Source organism: Uloborus diversus, chromosome 5 (genome assembly GCF_026930045.1).
Source record: "Uloborus diversus isolate 005 chromosome 5, Udiv.v.3.1, whole genome shotgun sequence".
Classification (NCBI taxonomy): domain Eukaryota; kingdom Metazoa; phylum Arthropoda; class Arachnida; order Araneae; family Uloboridae; genus Uloborus; species Uloborus diversus.
In genome coordinates, this window is record NC_072735.1 from 96,740,716 (window position 1) to 96,757,208 (window position 16,493).

Below are 16,493 nucleotides of genomic sequence, written 5' to 3' on the forward strand. Positions count from 1 at the left end.
TCGTGAAAAACAAAAAAAAGTCAAAAATAAATAAAATAATTAAATAAATATTGAAAAATTAAAAATTGGAAAGTAGGGTATTGAGATGGGGAAAAATGTCTGTCGGTCTGTCTGTCTGTCTGTCTGTCTGTCCCCCCCTAATAACTTTTGAATGAATAGTCCGATTCGAACAAACTTTTTTTTGTTCGAAAGATCTCGGCGAGGACACCTCATTCCCATATTTCACTTTTTGATTTGAACTATTTTTTGTTCAATTTTGAACAGTTCAAAAAAACTTAACATTAGCGCCTACGGGGAAATTCAAAGCAATTCCGAACTGTGAGGCGAATTTGCTTCAAACAAACTTTGTAGGAAAAAGCTTTTGATAAAAAACTTGTATATAAGATATCTTTTTGATTTAAACAATTTTCCGTTCAATTTTGAACAGTTCAAATCCCTTAACATTAGCGCCTACGGGGAAACTGAAAGTCAATGTAGATTCCGTACTTGAAGGCGGATTTACTTCAAACAAACTTTGTTGGAAATAGCTCTTGACGACCTACTCCCGACTCTGACTCCGAGAATTTAGGGGGACCTGACACCGACTCTGACTCCTGTTCCCGACAATTAATCGGACTCTGACTCCCCGACTTCGACTCTGACTTCGTAGCTTTGGCAAACATTTATACACGGAGGACAAATGACTGACTCCAATTCTTGGATATTTGACTCCGACTCTTTTATCCCAAAATGAGATTGACTCCGACTCCACTGCTGTGGTTTTAACTGTGAAATAATTATTGTTGATATGATTTGTTTTTATTTTCACGCTAAAGTTTTAATTTAGGTATTTAGTTTTCGGTGAATAAACTCGAAAAATATGCGCAGACGATTTTTTTTTTTTTTTTTTGACAATGAAAATTATTTCTTTAAGTTGACATTTTATTGTTTTTTTTTCTATTTTGGTAAGTGCATTAATTCGTTTAAAAAATTATTTTCGGCAACAGGGGAAAAAGAAACGATTTTTTTTTATATGATGTATTTATTTTAATGAACTTATTATTATTTTTTCGTTTTGAAAGCTGTTAAAAAAATTTTTTAATGGAAAGAAGTGTATTAGCTGCTTTGTTTAAAAGGTGCTGCTATTTTATTTGTTCGTTTTTTTGAAGAAAAGTAAGGAATATTTTATTCCTAGAAATCAGCTTAAAATATTAAAAAAAATATGTTTGAAAAAATTTGCGATTTTAGCTATTTTTGAGAATATTGATCAGGTACTAGAAAGTAGTATGGGTATACGGGAAAGTAGGCTCGTCTAGTTCTAGACGGAACTTCTTGTTCCACTCTCTCCCAATGACCTCAAACTTTCCATGGTTATGGAGCCTAAGAAGTTTAAACCTGATTATTAGATCTACACTACTTAATGCTATAGATCTGCATTACTTATTTGATTTTTAGATCTATATTAGTAACGTGTGTAAACAAGAGACAGCACCATCAGTCTTTGATCAAAGAAAGTTCTCCTTCTCATCCCTATATGCTTTTAGTGTAATCTAGCTTGATCTGTTTCAGTTAAACTGTACCATGTGCTTGAGTATGTATGTAATTCATTTGCAATAATGAGTGATCCGTTTTCAGTTTTTACGTACATTTTTTACGCACACTGTTATCATTTTAGCTATATTTTAAAAGTATGCGAGTGTTACAATTCTTTTAAACTATTGCATACACTAGTATTGCTTTTTACCTATTTTGCGAATTATACCCAAATTTACTTATCCATAGATATTGTGAGGGTTTAAGCTGTGTTCAAAAGTTCTTTAGCATAAATGCTAAAATTGCGGGAAAAGTTTTAGCAAAATGCTAAAATGTTAATTCTCATATCTTTGTAAATGCCTCAGTGTTTAATCTCCAGTTGAAAATAAAATTATTATTGTTACCTAAAGTATATTACTGTTGCTTACTTAAAGCATTATAATAGTTTATTAGTGTACTAAATTATACAAGTTTATAGGGGGTTTTTACTTGCAACTATTTGCCGATGTTTTCAATCTCCTTTTTGGCCATTTCTGCCTTCATACCACGCTCACCAAGTCTCTACATGAAATACAAGCTTACCCCAGTTGCCACTTGGTGGCATTTTTGCTCCTGCCTTCTCATTGGATGAGATGGGGGGTGTTTTTGCTGAATAACAAAGACAGCCACTAATAACCAATCAGGTTTGCACATGTGCTTTGGAACACGCATTTAAGATCGCGGGCTAGTAGGTGAAATCGTTCTTGGATGGCTGTCTTGAATAGCAGTTGTATGTAGCATTATAGGTTCGCTGTCCTGCAGTATTAGTGGTGCATATTTGTCTAGCTGCTGTTCGGTTATGGTAGAAGTGATGAAGTTGTAGAGGTGATATGTGTGGTTAATCAGTTTTAAGTTTCTTCAGTTATTTTTCTAACTTGTCTATCAGATGACAGTTTAAATGTTTACCCTAAGGCCCAGTCATTTTTACATGCTCTTAGCCAGTTTTTAATTTGTTATCAGTTTTTAACCTTTAATAAATGGCTTTATTGATTTTTAAAAGGATTTATTTGTTGTTTTCAACAAATCTACATGCATTCAGTTAGTGTACATTTCTGAATAACATTAGGTAAGCTATCACTAGTTTCATCTGTGACATCTATAAAGAAACAAGTACAGCAGCTATTTTTTTAACGTAAAATAAAAAAAGAAACTACATGTTTGGTTTTTAGAATGTTGCACTCCCCTTCTTCTAATAATGCAGAGATTGAGGGGGTCATAATGCTGGAAGACTAAGTATTGTTGAACATAATAGTAATTCAAAAATCTTGGCTTAAGATTTAAAGAGTATTTAGTTGACTATCGCGATGCTGCTTTCTTTCATGGATCATACATTGTTTCTTTTTTCAATTAATTTTTTTTTTGTTTGAGCAAAAAAGCGAAAATACTTTGTTTTATTTTTGCAATTGAGATTGTTTTTATTTTTCGAAAAAGCGACCACAGCAGACCCTGGTGCCATCCTATTCTGTGGATAATTTTGGAGTTTACTGAACACACACACACACACATACATATGTATACATATAAATGCTATTAATCAGCCCAAAAGTGTAAAGGCAACAGTTGGAAATGAAGAAAAAGGAGGTTAGAAAATCATTCTTTTCTAACCACTTCTAACCATTTATTTAATCACTAGCTTAATACCCGGCGTTGCCCGGGTGCTTCTCAATGCAACGTATATTTTAGATAGTTAAATGGATGAATTCTATCTAAATGACAGTAAAAAACTGCATTCACAACACTCTAGGCTCAAATCTTCAAAAGGCTGTAAATAGCGCAGAAAGTCGAGTATTTGCAGAAAAAATAGCATCAAGTAAAAACGAAAAAGCAATGAGGCGTGTTATCGGGGTTCAGTCAACTATATTCTTTGGTTCTGTCGTCCACTGGCACGTTGTCTGCGGTTGAATCAGACGGACAGTACATCCAATTTCTTAATACAGAGACAAATGATTGTCTTGCACATCTTGTGGTACAACCTTTTACGTGATGCTTCGAATACGATCCCATTGGGCTGCCTTTGAAAGTTTTGGTTACCCCAAGACATTAATTAAAACATGCTATAGTACTCTTCACATACATTTTATTGTGGAAAAAAAATCATTGAATGTCTTCCTAGAAAGAGTTGTGAGTAAAATTCAATGGCTTTTATCAGTTACAAATATATGCAAAATATGACACCGTTACAATATTTTAATCATCCTCAGTGACCCAAAAGCGAAACAGATAGTCCACTGTACAGAAAATAAGGAATTCAGTCATTGTTATTAATAGCCGTTAACATTCAGTTTTACGGATTTTCTGGCGGTGTTTTTACTTTCAAGGCTTCACGAGTTAGGTAGACTCATTTTATAAGTTTTTTTAAGTGTTCAGGTATGCAAGCACATTCCGTAGAAAACATTCACTTAGTATTAATAACTTCACAAAATGTGTCTGTTTCCTTTTCCATGACGACTTAGTGGCATGCCATGGAGTAAAATTAGATAAGTGTAAGTTGCATAAAAAGACGTACGTCAGCCACATATACTTATGTCAAATTTCTATTTTCGTAAGTAAAAATGACAGTTAGACATTAATATTGGTGTCTTGCAACGATTTAAAAGTTGTCTAGATTAAAATTTTATTTCAAATTTTCAAAACCTCACCCTTGCCGTAAATGTTATACATGATAACTCAAAGTGATGCAGGTAGTAAGAGCACTTATTTAAGTTTGATGCTCTAGAGTATTCCTTTGAGAATATCGAAATTTTAATTTACAGAAGCACAGTGGTAATGAGGGGTAGGAATGGTTCCACTGAATAATAGTTGCCATAGATATAGTTACAATTATTATTTTAAGTTACATAAAGCATTAAAATTGGAGTACGTGAACGCGAACTCATGGAACGAACTATATAAAACCCGTCAATTGAACTGCCTTATAGAGAAAGAATTAGGCGTGCACATTTTGGTCACTATCCGCATCATTTTTTTTTCTTAATCATTTGCAGACCATGAAGTTAAAAGAAAGAAAAAAAAACAGTCTTGTTTCTACTTACAACTGTATAATAGACAATTCTTTTGTTTTTGTTTTACAAAAGCTTGTTGCACATTCTGTTCCTCTTATCCGCAGCTTCAAAACGAAGGAAATGTATTTCCACGTTTAGAAACGTAAAACAAATTTTCTAAACTTAACTCAAATCTTGCTCCTAAATACAATTCTTAGTCTCCCTTCCAGCAGCAAAATGAAATGCAATTTTGAGTGAACCCAACCTTTAGCATACAACCTAAAGCTATCTACATGGGAGAAAGGTAAACTTCACATGCATTTAAAGTACTTAATTGCCTGCCCTTCTGACTTACATTGATCGTGATACAGAACTTAAGTCTCACTGGAGGTTTTAATTTCTTGACGTTTAAAGAATGATGTATTGCGATTAATGGTTATACGTGAGATACAAATTGTTCCACCTTATCCCTCCACTGTGAACAGAGTTGCTTCAATTTACTGATACGTATCGATTTTTATCTTACAGCATTTTTTCAATGACAGTTGAATTACTTAGTGGTAGATACAAACTAACTTTTACAATAAAAGTTATCAAACTGAGAGTCTTGTAATTGGGAATAGAGTTTTGCTCAACCAATTTCACGATGAATACTGAAAAGAAAAAACTTTATAATGTGGCGTAATATTTCATCATACCATTTTCAGTAGCAATCTCTACCCGCTAACTGGTTTAAAATTATCGCTAGTCAGCGAAGATGCTCTATCAGGTGTACTATTGCTTCGAGCGTTAAAGTAATATAAAATTTTAAACGATTAAAAAATTTGTTTACATAAAAAATGGTGACATTTTATGCATTTTAAAAATTAAAATTTATATTTTTTTACATTTTTTTCAAATTTTAAACTTTTACCCCTCCAAAATTTGCCGTATTAAATTTTCATGTGGTTTTGCGGGTCTAAAGGTGCACATCCTTTTATTTTACCACACATTAGCAATCCTTGTATGGTAGTTTATGTTTATGTAATGAACCCCATGGACTATCCCCCTCCCCTTTGAAAGATAAATTCAATCTACGCTACTATGCACAAAAATGGTTATTTTGCAATTCAATAGCCATATTAGTATTTTTACCCCTGATTCTTTGATAACCTGGAGCGATTTATGTTAAACTTAGGTGAACCGAATTAGGTAAACCGTGGAATAGTATAAATTACATATACCTATTGAATTGTTTAAAGATAATACAATATTAAATTAAATTTCCGTTGCAAGGATGTAGATTTAATTAAGTTTAGTATTCTAATGTTAAAACTGTTGAAGATTGTACTTTGATAATGCACGCATTTTTAATGCCTATCTCATTTTGGTATTTTCTGCGCTGGTTATATAGAAAATGCAGATCAAAATTTCGTTAATTGTTACGGTGTTATTCCTTGAAAACTTATTAGTGAAATGCGCAAGGAAATTGAAGAAGAACCGACGGCGATTTCCATGCGTCCCTGTGTCTTTCCAGGGTGCGTTTGAAGAACTACTGAAAGGCAGCAATGCTTTTTCGTTCGGCTTTCATTGCCAAACGTGCTCTACGCTTGTCGCTAATCGACATTAACGGCCATTCTTTAGGATATTTTTTGTGTTGATTGCATTTAAAATATCTCCTGGTGGTTATATGTTTCTAACCATTTTCATTTGCTTTGAACCAAGGTTCACAAATTTAACGATTACAGTTAAGCTTTGAGGAAACTTCACTTCGGTCATTTTTTTACAGGCTTTTCATTCAGACCAAATTCATAACCATACGATAATTCTTTCGTGTCGAAAAGATCAATTTTATGATTAAAAATATAAACTTGAACCTCTTAGGATCTTTTTTAAATTCCAAAAACCAGCCTATATGAATTCCTGAGCAACAATTTAACTGAGTGCCAAATTTGGAAGAAATCCGACTAAAACTGAGATTTGTATAAGGAACATACACACACACACAAACATACATATATAGATTATACATACATTATAGATTATATATATATAGATTAGTACTTTTACCCCTGTTCTTTGACAGCCTGGAGCGACTTCTATTAAACCGAATTACGTTATCGGTTACAGTTGAACCGAATTACTTAAAGATTTGACGTAAATCAAGGAAGAGTATAAAGAAAATTTTTATATATTGCAAATTGGTTCCATAAGAATCATAGAACATTAAATTAAATTTCTGCTGTAAGGATGAAATAGATGTGGTTTTAATAAAAGTAGTCTAATGCTGAAAGTCGAAAATTGTACGTCAATATTGAATGCAATATTATTACCTTACTCATGTTTGTATTTTCTCTGCTATTAACGGAAAAAACAGTGATCAAAAATTACACACAACCCTTACTTACTGTTGTGGATGTTTAAAAATTGTAATTAAACGGTAGCATTCAAATTATGTAGAACCATGAGTAGCATCAATGGCCCCTTGACTTCGTAGGTTGCAGTTTAAAGAAACGATGTTCAGTATCATTTCTTATATCTACGGCTTCCTCGCCAAACATGCTTTAACGCTCATCGCTAAAAACGGCATTGACGGTCACCGTTCAGGATACGTTTTGTGTTGATTGCATTTAAAATAGCTCTTGGTGGTTATATGTTGATAACCGTTTGCATTTGCTTTGAACCAAAGTTCACAAATTTAACGATTAAAGTTAATCTTTGAAGAAACTTCATTTAGGGTAGTTTTTACGGGCTTTCATTTAGACTAAATTCATAACTATACAAAAATTCGTTCGTGCAGAAAAGAGCAATTTTATGACTCAAAATATGAAGTTAGACCTCTTTGGGTCTTTTTAAAAATTCCAAAAACCCGTCTATATGAATTCCTGTTCAACAATTTACCTTTGTGCCAAATTTGGAAGAAATCCGACGAAAACTGTGGATTTGTATAAGGAACATACACACATACCCACAAACATACATCCATTTTTATATATATAGATTTATGCATATTTTCCCCATAAATTTGCATGGTTGAGTGTGTCTGTACATTTCTGCAAATTTTATATTGTTTAATAATTTATTGAACTTCCTTATGCAAAAAGCACATTTTCTCACCATTTGAAATTCATTGAAATTACTGTTAAATCTTCAAATTTCTTGATACAAAGACAAAATCTATTTTTTTATGGAAGAAATGAATGTTAAAAATTCACATGAATATTACTTTGATGCAGAGCTTGAAAATCCATATTCTTCCTTAGCTTTGGAAAGTTCTCTTAAAAACTTAGGATCAGATCCATTTACCCAAGTGTAAACAACATCAATTGGAACATATTGGCAAAGCCTGTAATTTATACAGAACATTAACACTACAAGCAAAAGGAAAAACAATAAAAAGTAAATAATAAACTAGATACAAATTTGTAAACGAAATAAGACAAAAACAAAATAAAGACAAAATTCATGGTATATTAAGCAGCAAAGCTGTACAGGAAACAAAAATTCCACTACTTTTTCCATAAATCTATATTTTAAAAATAGATAATGGGATTGAGAAAGAGTACCTTAATACTAGCTACAGGAATTATTAGCTTCAACTTTCTAAAAAATTTTTAAAAGTCCAGAACAAGGTTAAAGTTATAGTAAAACTATATTTTCCAAACGTTAGGCATCAAAGTATTGGTTATACTAGCATAAGTTAAAATCCAAAAAAGAAAAAAGATATACATATTCAGAAAAATAAAAGAACAAAATGTAACACCTTGAGTATGAGTTGTACCTCAGAAATCAGTATATGTTAAAATTTGCAGTATAACATATTTACATTATTTCACTGAAAATTATCAGAAATGTTAACAATCACAATTCAGCAACTTTATAAAAATATTGATGTAAATTATGTCTTCATGTTAGGTGAATTGAAGGGAATAATAATGACTGAATTATTAATTCATAAGTAGAAATAATGAAAAAAATAAATAAAATAAAACTTTTTATCTAGTTTCTAGTTTCCTTTGTTTGCAATTAAAAAATTTCCTGGACAAGTGCTAAAATATTATTTTACTATTCAAAATTTCCGAAGCTGCGCTTTAAATTCTAACATCAAAATATTTGTCAATAAATAAATAAAGAAAGAAAAGAAAAAAAAAAGACAAGTACAGGAAAAAAAAGTTTAAGAAAAAATAATAATCTTACAAAAAGTAGCAGAAAAATATCTTAAAAACTAGTAAATTTCATTGAAATAATCATCATATTTTATGCAGGACAAATTAATTGAAAAATAAATAAATATAGCAAAAATTCGGTAAGTCCAACTTCGACAAGCAGAAGTGAATCATTATTAACTCTAATTGAAAGGAGAATTAATAATATTTATTTCCAATAAGGCAAATTTTACTTCATTATTCTTGTTCAATTTTCCTTGCTGTAGAAGCTCCTTAAGTTGAAATTGCCCCCCTCAAATAGTATGAACAAAAAGAAAGAAACCCTCATCAATGCATCGAAAGGTGTCGAGATGAAGTGAATCTAACAAATCTAACAGAAATTTACAAAATGAGTGGAACTTTTTTACTAAAGCAAATGAACATTCCAACAATCCACTACAGATTTTATAGATGTTTTTGCTGTTGATGAAAATTACCATATATTCAAGACACAAGAAGAGCAGCAGATGTATTGCACTTTTTCATAGAATCTCGTTCAAATTTCCAGACCCCTCGTTTGAAGCATTAGAAGTATTAAAGGACTCTTTAATGAAATAGTATTTCTGCTCAAAACGTAATGTTTGATTATAGAATTTTTTTAAAAAAATATATTTTTTCCTTGGTAAATTCAAATTTTAACATTTCAGCAAAAAAAAAAAAAAATGTTTTTCAACCTATACAACCTTTTGCAGTGATTATATTATATGTTATTACCTCAAAAAGTAGATTTTCTTCTCATTACATTATTCTATTACATTTGCTAATATTATTAATTTAATGAGTTTCAGTGGTAGTACTTTATTTGATTCTATAATTTTGTTTTAGTTTCCAATGAGCATAATTTTCAACAACTCGAATTTTTTCGCTCTCCATGTAACTTCAACTTATCGAAGTTTTAGTGTACGGGAGAGTGGTAATGAATCGGCCAATTTTTGGTTTTTAATTTTTGTAATTTTTTCTAATACTTTTTTTCAGCTCAGAATTGGCTCTTTAGATTCTTTACCTATTTGGTTACATAAATAAGTAATAAAAGTTGGATTACAAAATGTCTATAATGAATGATAAAAGAAAATAAAACAATAGAAATTTGGCCCATTCATCACCCCCATGGGGCTGAATGGGCCATTGAAGGCAATGAATGGGCTACTGAATGAATTCAATGAAAACATGTAGAATTTATCTTTTAAAAATTTCTCATGAATAAATAAAAATACAAGCAAAAATGTTCATTAATATCATTACAATTAGTGAAAAATTTATGCATTTTTTTTAATAGTTAAAATGTTAATTGCTTTTGGTAAAATTGAATATTATCATTGACAAAGTGTTAATAATAAAAAAGAACTACAGTGAAGCACCGTTTATATGTTTATCTTTTATGCGTTTTTATCAATTATGCATTTTTAAAATTGGTCCCTGCAAAGTCTAATACACATTAACCTATACCTATTATACGTTTTTTCGTTTGTACGCTTTTTTCATACAGTCCCTTCAAAAACGTATAAATGGTGCACTGTATTACCTAGATTTTCAAATCGGTAAGTAATTTTTAAAAAAGGTATAATTTAAAATTTAAATATACACCAGTCTACAAAAGCAAACAATAGGATATTTTTAAAAAATCATATAAAATCAACAAAGCAAAAGCACATTATTCTACTCAAACCTATTTATTAAATACTGGATGGAATCACTCATATCAAATCCCAATGGTGAAAAACTGGTAGATGGGGTCAACTACTAGACAGTTCATCTTAATCAATTATAGAATTTCACTTTTGTTTCTAATAAATAGTTAATATTTCTTATGGTTAAAATGTGCAAAATTTAGAAATTACTATAAATTAACTCTAAGAAAGAAGTAATATAAATAATCTAAATCTATAACAGCCAGTTATGTTTCATTATAAAAAAGAAAATCAGAAAAAGAAAAAAAAGAAAACCATATTTTGGTGACCCATCCATAACCACATGATATAGTGGCCCATTCAGCCCTTTACCTATACTTCTGGAATATATTCAGGTTTTTTTAATACATTAAATTCAAATAACGTCAAAATACATCTTAAAATTAGTTTATAGATATGGGAAGACTTGCTAATACACTTATATGCAGATAAATAATAGAAACTTTTTAGCTAGTATTTATTTTACTGAAAAGGGAAAAAATTACTTTTCAATCAGATTCTTGACCATCCTACTCTAGTGGGAAAATGGCTTCTCTCAAACAAATTCAACAAACGAAAATTGAATGAGTTTAGTAGAGCAAATAGCTCCATCCATTAGTGGCATCAAAAATAATTTTATGCAAATACTTTTCATATTTTGTTAGTGGCCCATTCATTCCCACTCTCTCTTAGATCTGATACATTAATATACAAATTACAAACACTACTTACATATTTCGGAAGCTTTTCCCAAGAATATTGTTATGGTAAGGACTAAACACTACAGCATATTTTTCTTTACTCCACTCCATCAAAGTCTAAAAAAAAAAGATACTCTATTAAATACAAACAAAAGATAAAACTCTCAATATCTTAATTTTCTTGTTTTCATGCAAATACATCTATTTTGAAATAAAAATGTAAGAATCATTGCTAAAAATATGTTAGGCATACTTTGAGACCAAAATTTTAACTTTTACACCCAGATTTCTAACCCTGAAGTGGCTAAGTTTGACACCTAAAATTTTACTGACATTGTGTCCTCTTCCCTACCTCCAACTCATTGTGATCACAATTCACAATTGACTTGAAAGAATTTAAAAAAAATATGTTTCACATTTTTATTTGAAATGTTGAATTATTTCTATTTTATGGATTCTGTAATTTTTTTTCAACCTCATATTAATTAAATTTATCAAATTGGCACTCAGATGTTTCATTTAACATATAAAAAACTTACTTCAGTTCCATTATGGTAACTAAACTTAAATTCTTATTCCTTAGACTGGCAAGTAAGTTTTACACAAAAATTCATTCATAATTAGCTGCCTAGCCTGGCTAGTTTAGGTGCTAATACAGGCTGCTGATCTTCATCTAGATTCCCCGAAGTAACTAAGTATACCATAGTGAAATACTTAGGGTCTATTACCTCCTTCGTGCCTTCTCAGGCTGCTAAGATAGCAAAAGAAAGTTTATTTCTTTATTTGTTAAAATTAACATTTTTGAGACATAAATTACATTTCTTTGAAGGAAAATGGAATGCATTGCAGCAGGGTTCGCCGATATATAAGTCAATATACATCATGATATCTCGGAATTTCGCAAATTTTTTTCAACAGTGGCTAAATTGTTGGTGTCAAAGACTAGGTTCTAATGTATTTCGTATTTTTGATTTGTAGAATGAAACAATCAATGTCTAATGTTTCGAAACTGAGCCGAGCTCCCAGTAATTGAAATACTCTCGTGAAGGCAGTAAATGAAATGTTTCCCACCTTCAAAAATAAATGTACAAGAAAATGACACATCAATTTCAAAATGTCACAAAAATTTATAAATTAAAAAAGTATTTACTTCTCCAAAATGAAGAGCAGATACAAATAAGATTATGAAGCCCAAAAACAGCAAAAGAACAGTATGCTTTCTTGAAAGTATATCGTAGGTTTTCCGCTGTAGAAGTTTACACAGCACTGTGCGAGACATTATTAAAAGTGTTGAATACCGGGTTCATACATTTGCTGAAAATTACAGAGCAGGAGATAATTTTAAGAAAATCCAAAAATGTTTGAAAGACTAACACTAAATTGAATTTTATTTGAAAAACTAAGACACATTTTGCAATAAACTGCGAGCTGGGGCAGATTTTCTTTTAATTACTCAATGTAAACATACAGAGCGCAGCCATGATGAATGATATAAACAAAACAGCGTTGCCAATCAAGTAACTCTATTTACATCTGAAACAAAAGAAAAGGTGGCATGGTTGCGGGCAACTTCTGCTTTTATAGGGTATCAATGAAAAATATAATTTTTTCTTTGACTCTGCTGCTTAAATCATATGATAGTTTTCTTAAGTTTAAACAAGCTTAAAATCAATTTTTGTTCTCTTCTTATTTTTAAAGTGAATCAAAAGCATTTTAACTGTATCTGCAAAAAACTGTGACGTCCGGAATCCGAACCGATGGTGGAATGAAAACAATGATAAAAAAAATAATATTCCTTTTTGTCTCATCTTTCTACACATATAATTAATTTCCTTACACATATTTTTACGCATTTTAGAGTAAGTTTTTACATTTAGATTCAGTATTTCTGAGAAAACGTTCTAGTTATATATTTAACTGGTAATAAAATAATAAGATACTTTAGTAATGTTTTACTTTAAAGGTTAATCAAGTAACTCTTCATATTGCGTATTTGCCTTGAATAAAATAATAATTCTAATCAGATTACAAATTTGAAATGTTGTGAACTGTAAGTTTAATTATTGAAGACAAACTGTTAATAACGTATCACGGGTCATAGTTGTTACATGCCTCTCAAATTTTAATCTAAGCCAACTGATAAATATATTATGGAAAGGGGGGGGGGATATGCTTCATGAACTTTTCTTAATAACTCAAAATGTCTTTCATCAATAACCAATACGTCTCCTGATATGTTACTGTATGTAAACAAACCTCTGACTCGTGACATAGTATAAAATGAAGTGTCCAAAAAGCGTCTGTTTGAACTCGCAAAACTCGAGAACTACCCGGCCGATTTCGCTGAAATTTTCACAATTTGTTCCTTTAAGTCCTGAGAAGGTTTGCAGACCAGTTCGAAAAAAATTCGATGAATAGTTCTTCTTTTATTTCAATTTAGGCCCAATTTTCACATAAATTCCCGAATATGGGGGTTAAATATTAGTCGCGATTAGTAATATTATATATCGTTGGAAAGGGAAGAATTTTCCGCGTTCTACGCAATTTGTTCCAATGCTCTAACTTAATTGCGGCGGGAGTTATTTACGTTTTTAGCTCGAATTTGTTTAGGCTTAGCTAAAATTTAGGCACTACTTTCTTCATTAAATTTATCAATAAAAAGTGAATGCATTGTCCTACAGTTTTCGTTTTGACACCATTGAAAAGAGCTACCTTTTTTACTCCAGATCTAACTCGACCTATGGTCGGAAGTTTAATTCTCTATCTCCATTAGAAAAAAAGTTACAAGCGAATTAAATGTAGTTCAAAAATCTGTTCTCTATTCAAGTTCTTAACCATTTTATTTTGCGTTTCCACGGTAACGCGTTTTGAATCCATTGTTTCTATCTTTCTCATTTTCAATTCTGAAACTTATTTTATTTTGTGTTTCCATAGTTACGCTTTTTAAATCCATCTTTCTCATTTTATTTTAATTTCTTAAAAGTACTTTAATATCTGTCATCATTGTTTGGAGTTGAAATTTTGCATGATGATTTTTTTTTTCTTTTATTTATGTCCGATTGTTGAATATACATCACTTGACACAATTTTTGTTTTCAGAATAGACCGGGCAAAGCCGGGCAACGCAGCTAGTTAGTTTATAATAGTTTAACAACTTGACAATAACTTGAAATGCTTCAAAACAATCAGACATGGTATTTTTCTTTATAAGCTTGACAAAAATAGGATCAGGACCAAATGATTTGGTAAGAGGCAGTGGTGCAGCCAGAAAAACTTTCTGGGAGGGGTTTTAAAAGTCAAAATTAGTTGCTTTCTTTTTCATTTATTTTTAATGTGAAATGTCATTCAATATGTTTGACCAAACAGATATTATTTATTCACATCATTAAGCAAATAAAAAATGTTATGGCTCAGTAATTATTCCTTTCTATCATTTGTTTGAAAATAATAAATAATTTATTGATATCGCAAAAAAGGAGAGGGAGTGCACAAATGCATTTATAATTGCCTTTATTTGAATCTTTTTTCATTGGTGGTTTTTTATTACGAGTTCGTTTGAAACATCTCCCTAAAGCAGAATACTATTTTAGTTGAGAGGTTTGTCGCTGAACACATGCTTGAACTGCAGAACAATTCTGTTCACGTAAAGGGAAACTAAAGAAAATTTTCTGCAGAAACTCTGCCAACTTTCTGCAAATATTTTGTAACTAAAGATGTAATTTTGCAAAAATTCTGTAATTTTTTACAGATTTCTTCTAATTAGAAGTAAATCTAAAATCAGTGCAGACTACAAGTATTCAGCTGAAAACTCTCACAAAATATCAAGTTTTATGCATCAATTGCAGGACCTTCGGATTTACTTCGAATTTGAAGAAATCTGCAAAATTACATTAGTTAAAAGATATTTTATGAAAATCTCAGAGTTTCTGCATAAATTCTACAGATTTCTGCAGAAAATCATGTTTGACTGCTTTATGCCTCTTAAGCACCCGCATGCCCCCCATCCAGATATCGGTATCTGCGCATATCCGAGGGAAAATAAAGATGCGTATCCGTTACTTTTTCGGCGGATCTTAAACGGATCATTTCTATTCTAAAATTTTTTAAATATTTGAATAAAAGACTCTGAAATTCCATTTAAATTGGGTTTTATTCCCTATTTGAATTATAAGGTATCATTTCAGAAGCCAATTTGTATCCCCCCCCCCCCCCTGGTTTCAAAAAGGAAGGGGAAATACGGTTTAAAAGTGTGTATCAGTGTATCTTTTTGTGGCATCGTAGCTCCTAAACAGATGAACCGATTTTGATAGTGCATTTTTCGTTCAAAAAGTGACTTGATCGAAAGTGTTCTTAGCTTGGCCTTGTTTTTGTAGAACTTTAATTACCGGAGATATTAATTAAAAAACGACTTAACGTTTTTCACAATTATGGTAGTAAAAATTTACCCGTATGTTAAACATTTTGGCCCTAATTGAAAGAACCAATTTTTTTTGCGTTTGATATTTATTTGAAACTTCCAAGTTATATACAGTAGGAGCTATAATCTTGTTAAGTAAATTCTAAATGCAATTCTAAGCCTTTATACACGTGATTGGTGCAGATTTCATAGTTGGAAAACAAGACAAAAAAGCTCAATGATTTAAAATTTCTATCTGCTGTCAGTTCATAGTTGTTAACAATGTGTGTTCTGACCAGTGTTGCCAGATGGTCAAATCCAGAATTCCCCAATTTCCTTCCAACTTTTCCCCAAAAAGCGATGTTTTCTATCAAAATTCCCCAAATTCAAAAATTATTTTTCCACCAATACTTTCATAAAATGAATCAACTTCCTGTAATATTTTTGTCTCTTGAAGAAAATGTTTTCCCCCGAATAGCAAAATTTTTTAATAAGATTCCCCAATTTTTTTTGTCCCTCATTTTCGCTTTTTTTTGTGTTCTTTATCTTTATCTTTCTTTTTCTTTACTAATAATAAAGTGAAAGTCTCTCTGTCTGTCAGGATCTCTGTGAGGCGCATAGCGCCTAGACCGTTCGGTCAATTTTCATGAAATTTGGCAAAGAATTAGTTTGTAGCATGGGGGTGTGCACCTTTCAGCAATTTTTCGAAAAATTGATTTTGTTCTTTTTCTATTCCAATTTTAAGAACATTTTCCCGAGCAAAATTATCATAAGATGGACGACTAAATTACCAAGTTATAATGTGAAACTGTAACGTGGGCAAGTCAGTGGGTGAAAAATTCATCACGCATTATTTGTAAATATACAAGGGAACCAAAAGACCTTTTAATTTTCTAACTACGGGCAAAGCTGTATGGATGCCACTAGTCATAAATACAAGTGCATGACCGAGAGATAAGAAAAAGCCAAATATTTTTTTCTACTCGCATTTACTACTCTGCTTCTGTATGTAC

General features: G+C 31.1%; 1 protein-coding gene across 1 annotated transcript in view; it reads right to left on the minus strand.

Annotated features, from left to right (window-relative positions):
• LOC129223031 (N-acetylglucosamine-1-phosphotransferase subunits alpha/beta-like) overlaps positions 1 to 12,363 on the minus strand; it is a 70,338-nt gene extending 57,975 nt beyond the window's left edge. The window contains exons 1-3 of the mRNA XM_054857594.1: positions 12,235 to 12,363; positions 11,116 to 11,201; positions 7,738 to 7,857 (exon numbers count right to left, since the gene is read on the minus strand). Of these exons, the coding sequence (XP_054713569.1) occupies positions 7,738 to 7,857; positions 11,116 to 11,201; positions 12,235 to 12,363 (335 nt within the window). The remainder of the gene's footprint in view (positions 1 to 7,737; positions 7,858 to 11,115; positions 11,202 to 12,234) is intronic.
• Between the last annotated feature and the right edge of the window lie 4,130 nt (positions 12,364 to 16,493).